This window comes from Canis lupus, chromosome 5 (genome assembly GCF_003254725.2).
Source record: "Canis lupus dingo isolate Sandy chromosome 5, ASM325472v2, whole genome shotgun sequence".
NCBI classification, from domain to species: domain Eukaryota; kingdom Metazoa; phylum Chordata; class Mammalia; order Carnivora; family Canidae; genus Canis; species Canis lupus.
The window spans coordinates 21,336,092-21,349,750 of NC_064247.1; the positions used below are offsets into that span (position 1 = coordinate 21,336,092).

Below are 13,659 nucleotides of genomic sequence, written 5' to 3' on the forward strand. Positions count from 1 at the left end.
TCCATTCCTATCAGCCCTGCTAGGAAAAGGAAGTCTAACTGCAGGATGGCTTTGTAGTGATACATTCAAATTCAGTAATACCGAGTTAGCAGGTAATGTTTTAGAACTGAAGGTTGTGTTGGCTCTCTTCAGCTGTGGAGTTCAACATAGATCTGACATCGATATAAATTATAACTAATTGATTTGATAAACAAAATGAGGCAAATTTAAATAAAGGTATGAAGTTATGGAATTGTAGTGACATAGACTGGGAATTCCTATTGGACCTTTTTAGCCTAAATGGCTCATAATGTAATTGAGAGTCAGATTAAACAGCATTTTACCTGAGTAGGAGCATTCAAAAAAAATTGTTTTAAGTGAACTATAGGTATCTTCATGAAATATTTAGGAGTGCTAGCATTTTTTGTTCTTGTTTTTAGTTTCTAGTTTCTGGGCTGCTTATTGTCATTATATGCCTGGAGATAAAAGTATAAACAGTTGACTCTTGATGGTTCCAATGTTAAATGAATCAAGTTAAAATGAATTCCGTCAAGGGTTTTTCGCAGACCTACAACCACAAGTTCTAGCTGTTCCCCACCTTAGGAGGGTTCTCTTTGACCTTCATTGGCCTGCAGAGCTAGTGTTTGGCAACTGGTGCCATTGTCCTGTATTTGCCATTTTAGCTCTTGAATCTCAAATTGCCAAGTGAGAAGGGTATGTTTTCTGGTCTGTTTGCTAGCTGCCCCAGCAGCATCACACTCAGTGCTGGAGAAAACATGACCTATAGAGTAGTGATTCTCAACCAGAGCTGCACAAGTGACTCAACTGGGGACCCTTTACAAAACTGTCACTATCTGCTTGAACCCTCCAAACCCCCTTAAAGAATTCTGAGTTAGTGGCTGCAGGTGGGCCCTGACATCATTAAAAAAAAAAAAAAAAAAAAAACTTTTTTAAAAATTTAATTTATTTAAAGATTCTATTTATTTATTCATGAGATGGGGGGGGCGGAGAGGGAGAGAGAGAGGGAGAGAGGCAGAGACAAAGACAGAGGGAGAAGCAGGCTCCATGCAGGGAGCCCAACATGGGACTCGATCCCGGGTCTCCAGGATCAGACCCTGGGCCGAAGGCGGCGCTAAACTGCCTAGCCACCCAGGCTGCCCAAAAAACAACTTTCTATGTGATTTTATATCCACTGCCATCGATATTAAGAGACTGGAAGGCAAACAATCATGCCAGAGATCCCAGATAATTAAGTAGGCAAAATGTTTGGTGGTCTTTTCCGGTTACAATCCCTGGCTATGCAGGCTTCCATCCACACCTCTTGCCACACCACCACCTGCCGGCATTTTCTGTTTTTTTTTTTTTTGTCTTGTTTTGTTTTGTGTTTTTTTCCTGACTATCACACTTACCTGCCCTTATTATCCATTCTCTCTCTGGGTCCGACTTTCTGGGAAACAATTAACTAATATGGTACTGATGTACACTAATGGATGTTAATAATTTACTGTAGTTCTCTTCCCATTGATTCAGCACATTTGAATGGTAACACATCTGGAAAAGAGAAATGACTTTATTCTGACAATTTCAGACCCATCTAAGTGCCATTTTATTGGTTGATTGAGAAGGATGTTTGAGTAGGCAGATCCAGCCTTGAGGAAAGCTGCCTGGTCTTTAAGATCAGACCATAATGATCAGCACTGCTTGGCCTGCTCAGGTAAGAACCTGTGGCTTTCATGAGCCCTGTGCAGGACTTGCTGGGTGAGCCTACTTTGTAGATCTCATATGCGTCACTCTGGGACATGTGCACTAAGGACTTCCCCTTTGTTGCTCTGCTATGGTATGCTGCAGAGCTTCTCTGGAGCTGTGCTTCCCTACCCGCCTCCCCCCATATGCACACACAGACACGAGAGCAAAGGTTAATCTCATTTTGAGAGAAATGACCTGAAATGTGCCCACTCAACCAACAAGAAAATGCCATGTATCATTCAGCAGTTAGACTTGCTTCTTTCTTGCCTCTATTAAGAAAATGTCTCTAAGTCTCCCTGGTATTTCTGAGAATACATTTTCATTTTTTTTTCTTGCCAGTAAAATATTTGTGGAGCTGTGTAGCAAAGAGGCTGGTTTTACAGTGCTACTTTATTTTTTTATTTTTTATTTTTTTATGATAGTCACACACAGAGAGAGAGAGGCAGAGACATAGGCAGAAGCAGGCTCCATGCACTGGGAGCCCAACGTGGGATTCGATCCTGGGTCTCCAGGATCGCGCCCTGGGCCAAAGGCAGGCACCAAACCGCTGCGCCACCCAGGGATCCCCATGGTGCTACATTTATGAAAGAATCTCAAGTGTTTTTAAAAACTCATCCCCTTCCCCGTGGGCCTTTTCTATAATTGTGTTTTCACAGTCTGTGATTACGGGAGATATTCTAAAAAATAACACCAAAGTTTAAAATTGTTGTCATGGTTTTTTTGTTTTTTAATTTTTGGTTTTGTTTTTTGTTTTACTTCCAACTATCACGGTTTTCTGAAAACTTGTGGAGGCAGCCCTGCCCAGTGCCCTCCTAGAAACTTCCCTAAATGCCCAGCAGAGGGCAGCCCATTCTCACTGAAAATTTCACAGCTCCTTTGCTTCCAGGAAACTAATCTGTTTCAGTATTTGCTGTATTCTTGGTGTATAAATTCCAGTGTAAATGGAAATATCTCAGCTACATTTCTTTAGAATCTGTATCATCCCTACATTGCACTGTTACGTTGTTGAAATTGTGAAAATTTCCAGGAGAAAACCATGCTCATGATTTATGGGAGAACGCGTCATCCATTGCAACAGTGATTCCCTGGTTGGGAAAGGATCCTCAAGTCAGTTCTCAGTTAATTTCAGTTCTCTTTAACATGACCTCCATGTTATTCAGAGGTAACAAAAGGCATGTATTTGGTTGAGAGGGGGGAAGCAGCTACTTTCAGGTTTAATTACCTGCCGATTGCCCATTGTTAAGGTTTCCGAACAGGAGCAAACTGCATCCTACACACAATCTTGACTTTGCATCTGCTCACTTACTGATATTGTCAAAGGCAACCCAAAGGATATGTGAATGGGCAGGGCATTCCCCTCCATCAAATGCCCACACATTATCCCCAGCACAGTAGCTGAAGAAAAGTACTAGCACTTAGCAGGAGCTGTGTCCCTGTAAAGTAACAGCTTTAGAATACCTCTGATTGCTCCTCCTGTGCAGATCACGGAATGAAAAGATAATATTTGTAGATGATTTACATTTATAGGGTACCCACCTAGGCAGACAGGCTTTGAGGACCAGACAAGTTTTAGCTCTTTGATATAGGAGATTTCCTTCTTTATCTGTTGACGCCTGATAACCTCTTTTGAACTCAATCTTAGAACTATATGGGAAGTGCATTGTTATTTTTAAGATTTCTTATTTACTTGAGAGAGGTAGAGCTAGAAGGTGAGAGTATGAGCAGGGGGTGGAGGGGTACATGGAGAGGGAAAGGGAGAAGCAGACTCCCTGCTCAGCAGGGAGCCCAATGTGGAGTTGGAGCTCAGGATCCCAGGACTGTGATCTAAGCTGAAGGCATACACTTAACAGACTAAGCCACACAAGTGCCCCCTTTTGTTGTTTTTAAATTATAGAATTCTTCACAATTTTGCACGTCATCCTTGTGAGAGGCCATGCTAATCTTCTCTGTATTGTTCCAATTTTAGTATAGGTGCTATCGAACAGAGCATGGGGGTTTTTTGGTATTTTTTTTTCTTTTTTTCACTTTTTTCTTTCTTACACCCTCTAGGTGGTGAGATTTGCTCTGCAAAGAAATAATACGAATAATAGCTAACATCTTTTAGGCATTTACTATATATCAGGAATGTTTCAAGTTGCTTTTCTTTCACATAATCCTTACAACAACCTCACGAGTTTGATAACTATTATTATCTTCTTCTTAATCTGATGTCAAGAGATGTTATACATCTTGCCCAAGATTACCTAGGTAGGAAATTGCAAGCCTGAGATTCAAGTCCTCTTAACCATGACTTCATACTCCCTATTTCAAGACCTCTTTGGAGTCCAGAGCCCTCTAGCTCCTTTTTGGATATTATGTTGAAGTGTCTGGAATGATTAGACAGGCAGAGATAAGAATGTGACTTGGTCAAAGTCGGTTCAGTCATTTTACCACCTTCTAAATCTGCCTCCAGGAACCACAGCCTGGAGGCTGTCCTAGTAAGAGTGAGTCTTTCTAGGGGCTTTTTAGAACACTGTGTGGCCCAGCTAATTTTAATCACACGGCTAGATCAGAAAGGGAGCTGGTTTCCTGAAGTCCTAGAAGTTAGTGGAAATTCCGGTTTCTGATTACAGTCCCAGCTGAATTTCTGCTGAGATGTGAGTGGCATGGCCAGGGGGTCTTGGCACTGGTTCTTTCTTATTCTTCTGACCTTTTTCCTGATAGTTCTGCTGGGCAGATCAGGAAAGGAAGTGGGGAAAATACTATTTCCAGGGGACACTACAGGAAAAAGCTTCTAGGGAACAAGGAATATTTTAAGTAGTCTGTTTTTGCTAAATCAAACCTCTGTCTAGCTGGAACCTGGGAACAGTGTACTTCCATGCTGAAAACTACTTACATTGGTTGGGTCTGGTGTGAGACAGGTTGTAAAGGCTTATAAAAATAAAGACAGAATCTGGACTCTGTGGACATAGCCAGGCTAGACAAGGAATATCTGGCAGGAGAGGGCTTTTATACATATCTATGGATACCATGGGGAAAACCAACCAGGGAGAGGCAGAGTCTAGTCTATAGTGTGGTAACTAACCAAGAGCCAAAAGGCTGGTTTGTTTGAATATGTAAGAATTTTCATGGTTCAGAATTCAAAAAGTGTAAATATCTTGGATATTGGTATCCCAGGTTGGGTCCTGAAACAGATAAAAGACAGAAAAATGGGTGAAATTCATGTAAAATCTGGAATATAGTATATGTTAAAAAAAACAAAAGGTCAAATGGGTATATTGAACACTGAAAAATCTCCCTTCTATCCTGTTCCCCAGTACCCTGTTATCTTCCCATAACCAACCAATGTGATTCATATATGTTCTAGAACCTTTAAAAAATTATTTTTAATGCTTATAAAAGCACGTGTGTGTATTCTACTTTGATAAGATACTGTGTACACTGTTCTGGCACTTGCTTTTTTTTTTTTTTTTTTTTTTTCAATCTTAAGATATTTTAATACTGCCTGTTTAGGAGCAATCTATTATTTCCAAGCATTTTCTGTTTAAGTGGCCACAACTTCAATAACACTGTGTACCTTGCTTTTGCATTTAACGCTGTAACAAGAAGTTTGTTTTTATTTGTTTGTTTGTTTTGTAACCAAGAGTTTTTGTTGAGCTGTGTAGAGCATCTGACAAGATAACCAGGGGTCTGTCCTGAGAATGTCGGAGCCCATAATAGAACCCGAACACCTCAGACTTTGGAGAAAAGCCGCCATGATGGTTTGACCTCGGGGTCTGTTGTACTTAAACCCGCCCTTGAGGTTGGAGGAAGTACTCGATCTGGCTGCTGTTCTGGGGGATGTGGGGGCCTGCACACCCAGAGCACAGGTCTCTAAATGTTCTTTTCTTTTGTTTGCTATGGGCTCCAGCTCAGTGAGTGCTTGATGATCAATAACCTCTAACATTTGTGCCACACTTTTCCTTTACAAAGTACTTTCCATTGTGGATAGTATTCCTCACAAGAACCTCATGAGACCTCAGCTGCGATTTGCCCCTATTTTGCCAATGAGAGAAACCTTCTGGAAGACCTTGAGTTATGTCTTCTATACGTCATGTACTCCTTTCATCTTTTCATTCTGGCAGTCTGTTGCCAAAGCTCTGTTGATCGGACTGTTTTCTTTCCTGCTTCTACTTCCTCAGTAGATAACTATTAATGACTAATATTTGAGGAAACCCTCAAATTTATTCTTGTTAGGTACTAATCAAAGCGCTACATATGCATTATTTAATCTTAACAACCACATGAGGTAAGCTTTATAGCTCTATTCTATAGATGTAGAAACCAAGACTTAGGGTAGGTTACTTGTCCAAAGTCACATAACTCGTAATTGGCAGAACAGGGATGTCAATCTAGATCATCTTGACTCCAGTGTATACCCGTTTTTTGTTTTTAAGTCTCCATGCCTAGCGTGGAGCACAATGTGGGGCACAAACTCATGACTCTGAGTTCGAACTCATGATCTCAAGACCTGAGCTAAGATCAAGACTCAGATACCTAACTGACGAAGCCACCCAGTTGACCCTATTTTATTTTATTTTATTTTTTATATATATTTTTTATTGGAGTTCAATTTGCCAACATATAGCATAACACCCAGTGCTCATCCCGCCAAGTGCCCCCATCAGTGCCTGTCACCCAGTCACCCCAACCCCCCACCCACCTCCCTTTCCACTACCCCTTGTTTGCTTCCCAGAGTTAGGTGTCTCTCATGTTTTGTCACCCTTGCTGATATTTTCACTCATTTTCTCTCCTTTCCCCTTTATTCCCTTTCACTATTTCCAGTTGCCCCTATTTTAACTTCTCTGTGTACTGCCCTGAATCGGAACTGGCTATTTCATTTCTTTGATTTGTGCTTCTCAAGAATTCAAGAGAAGTTTTGCTTTGGAAATCCAACACCTTTTTTATATCTAGTGATAAACTGTGGCATGGAGGTAGAGGATGAAGCAAGGAGTAGTAATAATCCATGACTATGGGGACACCTGGGTGGCTCAGTGGTTGAGTGTCTGCATTCGGCTCAGGGTATGATCCTAGAGTCCTGGGATTGAGTCCCACACCAGGCTTCTTGCGTGGAGCCTGCTTCTCCCTCTGCCTGTGTCTCTGCCTCTCTCTCTCTCTGTGTCTCTCATGAATGAATAAATAAAATCTTAAAAAAAAAAAACCCATGACTATGAGTTTCACAGCTTCTTCATTCATTTTAATTCATTGTGTGACTCTAGGCAAGGCCTCTTCTTCTTTATGCAATTCAGTTGTAAAATGCAATTAAAATTTTGAGGTGAAAATATTTGAGTTCCACAGGATTTAAGACAGTCTTTGTATAAATATAAATTCAAAATATCATTAATGCAATGGTGATAATTACTGCTTTGCAATGAATTAGGTACAGACCTGGGAATCCATTTACCAGGGTCATCTTGCTAAATGAAGATAGTTGGAAAATGCCTGCCTGTACCTCAGGTTTTCTGTGTGTGAACTGGACCATCTACCACTTTTTTTTTTTTAATTTTAATTTTAATTTTTTTTTTAGATTTTATTTATTCATTAGAGATAGAGAGAGAGGCGGAGATGCAGGCAGAGGGAGAAGCAGGCTCCATGCAGGAGCCCGATGTGGGACTCGATCCCAGGACCCCAGGATCACACCCTGGGCCAAAGTTAGGTGCTAAACCACTGAACCACCCAGGGATCCCGACCACTTTTTTTTTTCTTAATTAAAATTGTTTTCATGTATTATTTCTTGGTTGCCTTTTCAGTGGGATGCTTCTGGGTCTGCCTTGAAAGAACCACCTGCATGGGATCCCTGGGTGGCGCAGCGGTTTGGCGCCTGCCTTTGGCCCAGGGTGCGATCCTGGAGACTCGGGATTGAATCCCACGTCGGGCTCCCGGTGCATGGAGCCTGCTTCTCCCTCTGCCTGTGTCTCTGCCTCTCTCTCTCTCTCTCTCTGTGACTATCATAAATAAATAAAAATTAAAAAAAAATCTTAAAAAAAAAAAAAAAAAGAAAGAACCACCTGCATACAGGTGTCTTGCACTTGGCCTTCTCTTTCGGGGGGGAGGGGGGTGGCTCTAGAGCAGATCAGCTTGAACGAGCATTTGTTTTGTAAAGCCCTGTGGATGGTGAGGAAGAGGCAAAGTGAATAAATATGAGGCAAGAGGCCAGAGAGCATGACAGTGATGTCCTTTAGACTTCCTTGGGCTGACCCGTTTTTTTCTGCTGTGACACTGGGAGCCGTTATAAGCACAGGACTTGATGTCTATTGATCCCATCTGCTTGTGCTTCTCCATATTCTTGAAGCTTTGTGTGACAGGAATAGGACAAGTTTGACCCTATCTTCCTTGATTCACTAGATGAGTGGACTGGATGTGGGTGTCAGAACTCAGGGCTTTTGTGCTGAGACTGTTACACTGTTTCCCAAGTGTTGCTTTAAACTCCCAGCCTAATCTCAGCTGTTGCTTCTGGTGCTCCTTGGTCATTAGTTTCTTGTGTGCATGTGTGTGTAGGGGTGGGGTGGGGGTGTGGGTGTGGGAAAGAGACCAGAGGAGCGCAATACAGAGGAAGAGTGTGTAGCAGCAGCTCAGAATGACAGTGCTGTATTTGTAAGTACTTAGCTGAATTCCAGAAGTCCGGCAAAAGAGGGATCAGTTTAATTTGGCAAAAACCATAGCCAGTAGAGACAGAAATACTTATTGATAAGCAGTTTTAGCTGTCATTTACTTCTTCTCTTCAAGAGGTGGCCTCCAGAGACTCTTCAGACTCTTCCTGAACAGCTGCTTATTGACATGGAAATTATTTTCCAGATGCTTTTAAATCAATGACTTTGAAATATCAATGTACATTAGAATCACAGGCGTACCCAGTAACATGCCCTGCCCTGCTCTCTGGGTTTGGATTCATTGGATCTAGGGTGCAGGCCAGGAATCTGCATTTTTCAACACGCATCTTAGGTCATTCAGACAGTCTGTGGGTCACACTCCCCAAAAGACTTAGATTTTGTTCCAGTTTCCATTTGGCCCAGTTTATGAAATAGCCTCTTTCTGCTGTAGTCTGTTTTAATTAGTTTCTTTATTGAAGGATTTATTAGCATCTCCATGTTTACTACCTGTTCCATTTTCACAATCATCACAGTAACTAGAGAGGGACCCAGAAGTGGTTAACTCTGTTTTATTAGGAGTGAGGGGGTGGGAGGTGGGATTGAGGTATATAGGGAGAGAGGTAGATCACAGTGAGTCAGAGAGGTCAGAATTGAAGTCTAGAATTGATGACTCTCAAACCAGGCAATTTTTTGGCACCTACTTTTTTCAGCTTGTGACTTCATATTTAATCATAGTTATTTCTTAGGTATCCAGTTCATTGTGCTTGGGTAAGGAAAGCATATCCGAGTTTTAAACAAAATAGCTTAGCATTAATCAGTGTGCTTATTTTTGTTCAAAGTGAGGCTCATCTGAGCTTGAGCTAACATGTAGATGATGATATGCGTGGAACTGACTTAATGTGCTTCTCTCTGCTTGCTTCCTCCACCATTTCTGAAGACTTTTTACATCAAGTCTAAGGGAACAGATTTCTCCTTCCTATGCCAATAGGAACCCCCTCTGATCTAACTGGTAAAGTACAAAATCCAACCTTGAGTGTTATTTGGATCCATTTCTAAAGGAAAAAAAAATTGTGAAAACTCTCAGGCAACTTAAATTATTTTTATTACAATGTTATTTAAACTGGCAAATATAAAGGAGGAATATAATGTTCTTTTATTTATAGTTCTTATACACTAAAAAACAAAACAAAACAAAATAGAGCTACAAATCAAAGACAAGATACTGAATTATTCCCTGTATTGTGACCCAGGTGTTGACTGTGAATGCTCAGCTTCTTTTGAGGTGAACGTGCCTCTGCCACCAAGTGACCTGTAATACCTGTTTTCTCACTCTTGGAAATGCTGCGACAGTGCATTTCCATGATGTCATGTGGCTTTCATTTTGTGCATGAAAACACCATTTTCATTTTAAATCCACTTCTGTTCTTTTTTCTTTATCCTAAAAGGGTAAAAGCACACACATGCAAACCTGAGTCTTGAAATAGTATGGCAATACTGGTTATAAAGTGATCATCCATATAGTCCAGAATATGCTTATATAAATCTAAAAATTATTACCAAAATGAAAACCAAACTGAAGCCATACAGAAAACATCCACAGACTTAATTTGAGAGCTACTGTTCAGGTCCAGTGGTTCCCAAACTTTCACACCTACCAAAGGTTCTATCTATTGTTTTTTTTTTTTTTCCTATGAATGCCATGTTTAAAATGTCTCCTGAATTGCGTTTATTAATAATGTTTATTAATTAGATCTACAATTACTTTTGGAGCTTGTGATCACTATGTAGTTTATCAGTATAAACTGCTTAAATTATAGTCCCAAAACAAAAAAAGAGGGGCCATTCTAGTTGTTCTGTGCTGCCTCAGAAGGGTAAAGGAAAACTTTCCATTAAGTTTTGAAAGAAACAACTCCAGGCCCCTCACCTCCTCCTCCTGGTGCCTTTGAGGACTCTAGAGTTCTAGGGAGGCCAGTTTAGCCTTTCTCGTACAAGCAAAGTAGCCACTCCACCCAATTTGGAAGGATTAAAGCTTGTCCTAGTTTTGCTTGATTGTTGTGCTTGTAGCATGCTAAAGACCTAAAAGAGGGAGGAAGAAAAAACAACAGAAGGCACCATTCCAGTACCAAATTGAAAAGAAACACAAAAACAAGAGAGCAGCATGTTTTTAACAGCTTGCATGGAAAAAGCGGAAAAAATATTGACTGGGGAGTTTGGACAGCAGTGTTCATTTTCTCTCACCGCCCGCGTTATTTGTCTTACGGAGCAGAAGCCAGATACAATTCTGGCTCCCAGGCCAGAGGAAGAGGTGGGGGGTGGGGGTGGGGGTTCTGGGGAAGCTTGAGGCTAGCGGGGGAAATTGGCCTGGAAACCCGGTGGCTCAGGGCCAGGATGAAGTCAGGGGAGGCGCTAAATTTGTTTTCCTCCTGGCCTTGGGCATCCTCTTTGGTCCGCCAGAGTCCCAGGAGCACAGTTCGCATCACTCAGGTAGGTCCCTGACCCCCTCGGCCCATCATGAGCAGAATGAATTCCTGCCCCTGTTTCTTTCGGGTGCGTAAGGGATGCGGGGGCTCCATTCGCTTTCTCAGCCCACCCTTGTTCTGGAGTTCAAACGTGCAGCTCCCGCAGCCGGGTCCGCGCGGGGACCTCCGCCAGCCGGGTAGAGGCTCAGCCGCCCCGCCTCCGCCGGGTGGGAGCGCCGGCCTCGGCAGCGCGGGCCTGGGCGCGGGGCGGGGCCTGGGCGCGGGGCGGGGGCGGGGCCTGGGCGCGGGGCGGGGGCGGGGCCTGGGCGCGGGGCGGGCGGCGGCGACCAGCCTGAGGAGAAAGAACATGGCGGGCGCAGCGGGGCCCGGGACCGGCCCGGGGGCAGCGGGAGGAGATGGAGACGATTCGCTATACCCGATCGCGGTTTTAATCGACGAGCTCCGCAATGAGGACGTGCAGGTACTGGAATGGGGCCGGGGAGTGGAGGCGGGCCCGGCCGGGCGTGTGGTGGGGAAGGAGGAAGGTCGGCTCCGCGGTGGGGGAGGCCGGGGGACTGGAAGAGCCCGACTCGGAGCAGAAATTTGATGGGGAGGAAGGTAAAGAGCCCCGAGGAGCTGCGCTGACTCGGCCCGGCGTTCCTCTGGACGTCGCCAGCCCCCCTCCTCTCGGCGCCTGAGGCGTCCCCGCGATCCCGGCGGTTGTGCGAGCCCGGGCTTCCCGCCGGGCGCCCCTTCCGGGCGGTGCGAGGGGAACGCGCGTCGCGGCCGGGCGGGCGGAGGGCGGCGCGGCCGAGCTGCGGGTGGATGGAGCCTTCCCCTCGGCCTGGAAACCGGCCTGGCTTGCTGGGCGGAAAGAGTGAGGCGGCTTGTTAACCGAGGGGAGTCGGTGTGTTCGCTCTTTCTGGGAAGGCAAGGGTCGTATCCAGCCGTTTCACCTGCTTCCCCGCCGCGCCGCAGGGTGTGTGGAAGTTGTCTCACTTCCTGGATGTCGTGCTCTTTTTCCTTTTTCTGAGGGGCCCTTTGAGGGTTGCTCTTGAGAAACCTTCCTCTGGCTAAAGTGAAGCTGTGTTGCGCTGCTCCCGAGGTTCCTCATAGAATAAGATCTCAGTGGAGGGTTTTCCTCGTTGTCACTGAGCATGTCGTTATCTCACTTGTTTGTCACTTTTCATCCTTTGGTCCAAATCACAGCTGTGCGCTTCATGCTTTCCGCTGTCTTCTTCTCACAGCTCCGTCTCAACAGTATTAAGAAGTTATCAACAATTGCTCTAGCGCTTGGAGTCGAAAGGACGCGAACAGAACTGCTGCCATTCCTTACGGGTATGGGAATGTTTTGTTTGAAGAAAAGGCATGGCCATTTCCATTTTCCAATGGCTTTCAGTCCTTGGACTCTTTTTTAGAATCTGTTACACATGCTCTAACGTACTAAACTTGTGGCCAGATATATTAAGATAGTGACTGTTTAGCTAAGGGGAAGGTAATTGATACAAGATTGTCCATTTCTAACTCATTGTGTAAAGTGGATCCAGAATGCTGTTAGTATCGACAGGACCATCTAGTTAGACATGGAGGGTTTATAGTTTTGTGTGAGTATCCCGCTTTGGGCCAGCTATCCTTGTTGATGAGCATTGGGTTGTTGTCATTTCCAGATACAATTTATGATGAAGATGAGGTACTGTTAGCTCTTGCTGAGCAACTGGGAAATTTCACTGGCCTGGTGGGAGGTCCTGACTTTGCCCACTGTTTGCTGGTAAGTACGTTCTGCCTGCCATTCTTCTAGAGCTTCTCCAGTATAAACAATACATTGTGTGGTGATGGGAACACTACAGCATTTTTTTTTTTAAGATTTTATTAAAAAAAGGGCAGCCCGGGTGGCTCAGCGGTTTAGCGCCACCTGCGGCCCAGGGCATGATCCTGGAGTCCCGGGATCGAGTCCCACGTCTGGCTCCCTGCGTGGAGCCTGCTTCTCCTCTGCCTGTGTCTCTGCCTCTCTCTGTGTGTCTCTCATGAATGAATAAATAAAAATCTTAAAAAAAAAAAAAAGATTTTATTAAAAAAAAAAGATTTTATTTATTAATGATAGACAGAGAGAGAGAGGGGCAGAGACACAGGCAGAGGGAGAAGCAGGCTCCATGCAGGGAGCCTGATGTGGGTGGGACTCCATCCCGGGACTCCAGGATCACACCCTGGGCTGAAGGCAGAGCTAAACTGCTGAGCCACCCAGGGATACCCCACTACAGCATTTTCAATGCAGACTTTTTTTTTTTTTTTTTATGGATTGTCACAGTATTGGCTATTGAGAAAACAATAATGTAGGCACTTTGGACTCAATTAACCCTTTCTCTTTCTGACTGTGAGCATAAGATTTCTTTTTTTTTTCCTTTTCTGCCTCTGTGGACTTGTTAGTGTTTGGGAGAAAAAAGGGTTTGATTGTTTTTAGGAGTTCTCCCCCTCACCACTCTAAATTTGGAGATCTTAATTCTTATCTCATAGTGTCATGATTCTGGAAATGTTAGCTTCTCTCTCTCTTTTTTTTTTTTTTAAGTTTTTATTTATTTAAGTAATTTATACACCCAGCCTGGGGGCTTGAACTCACAACCCTAAGATTAAGAACCACATGCTCTACAGACTGAACTAGTCAGCTTCCCTGGAAATGTCCATTAGCTTTTTATCTTTGATTGTAAGTCTACGGCTTGCTTCTGACTGACTGAATTTGAGGAGTTCGGTTCACAGTGGCTGACATTTACTGAGAGCCTACTGTATCAGGCACTGATGTTAGAGTGTTCACCAGTGTGAATGGAATGAGGTCTCTGCCCTTCTGTGTCAACAAGTAATTACTGTACAGTGTT

At 43.7% G+C, this 13,659-nt stretch overlaps 2 protein-coding genes, 1 long non-coding RNA gene and 1 other non-coding gene across 9 annotated transcripts in view; 2 read left to right on the forward strand and 2 right to left on the reverse strand.

Annotated features, from left to right (window-relative positions):
• Positions 1 to 9,401, forward strand: part of ALG9 (ALG9 alpha-1,2-mannosyltransferase) — a 113,037-nt gene extending 103,636 nt beyond the window's left edge. Inside the window, exon 15 of the mRNA XM_025465554.3 lies at positions 9,271 to 9,401. Coding sequence (XP_025321339.1) covers positions 9,271 to 9,334 — 64 coding nt within the window. The 3' untranslated portion in view covers positions 9,335 to 9,401. The remainder of the gene's footprint in view (positions 1 to 9,270) is intronic.
• On the reverse strand, positions 3,610 to 3,715 carry LOC112671569 (U6 spliceosomal RNA). The gene has a single exon (XR_003143700.1). It is a non-coding gene; the product is annotated as a U6 spliceosomal RNA (small nuclear RNA).
• Positions 9,402 to 9,463: 62 nt separating the features above from the next.
• Positions 9,464 to 11,051, reverse strand: LOC118354787 (uncharacterized). 2 transcript variants are annotated; one of them, XR_004815899.2, is made up of 3 exons: positions 10,924 to 11,051; positions 10,258 to 10,409; positions 9,464 to 9,771 (listed from the first exon to the last, which is right to left on the reverse strand). It is a non-coding gene; the product is annotated as an uncharacterized LOC118354787 (long non-coding RNA). The 2 variants fall into 2 exon arrangements; XR_007410466.1 differs by having other exon boundaries at positions 10,258 to 11,022.
• Positions 11,052 to 11,112: 61 nt separating this feature from the next.
• The window catches only part of PPP2R1B (protein phosphatase 2 scaffold subunit Abeta), a 32,804-nt gene continuing 30,257 nt past the window's right edge, over positions 11,113 to 13,659 (forward strand). For all 5 annotated transcript variants that reach the window (XM_025465576.3, XM_025465574.2, XM_035716502.1 and 2 more), the window contains exons 1-3: positions 11,113 to 11,273; positions 12,040 to 12,130; positions 12,460 to 12,560. In XM_025465576.3, coding sequence (XP_025321361.1) covers positions 11,160 to 11,273; positions 12,040 to 12,130; positions 12,460 to 12,560 — 306 coding nt within the window. In that variant the 5' untranslated portion in view covers positions 11,113 to 11,159. The remainder of the gene's footprint in view (positions 11,274 to 12,039; positions 12,131 to 12,459; positions 12,561 to 13,659) is intronic.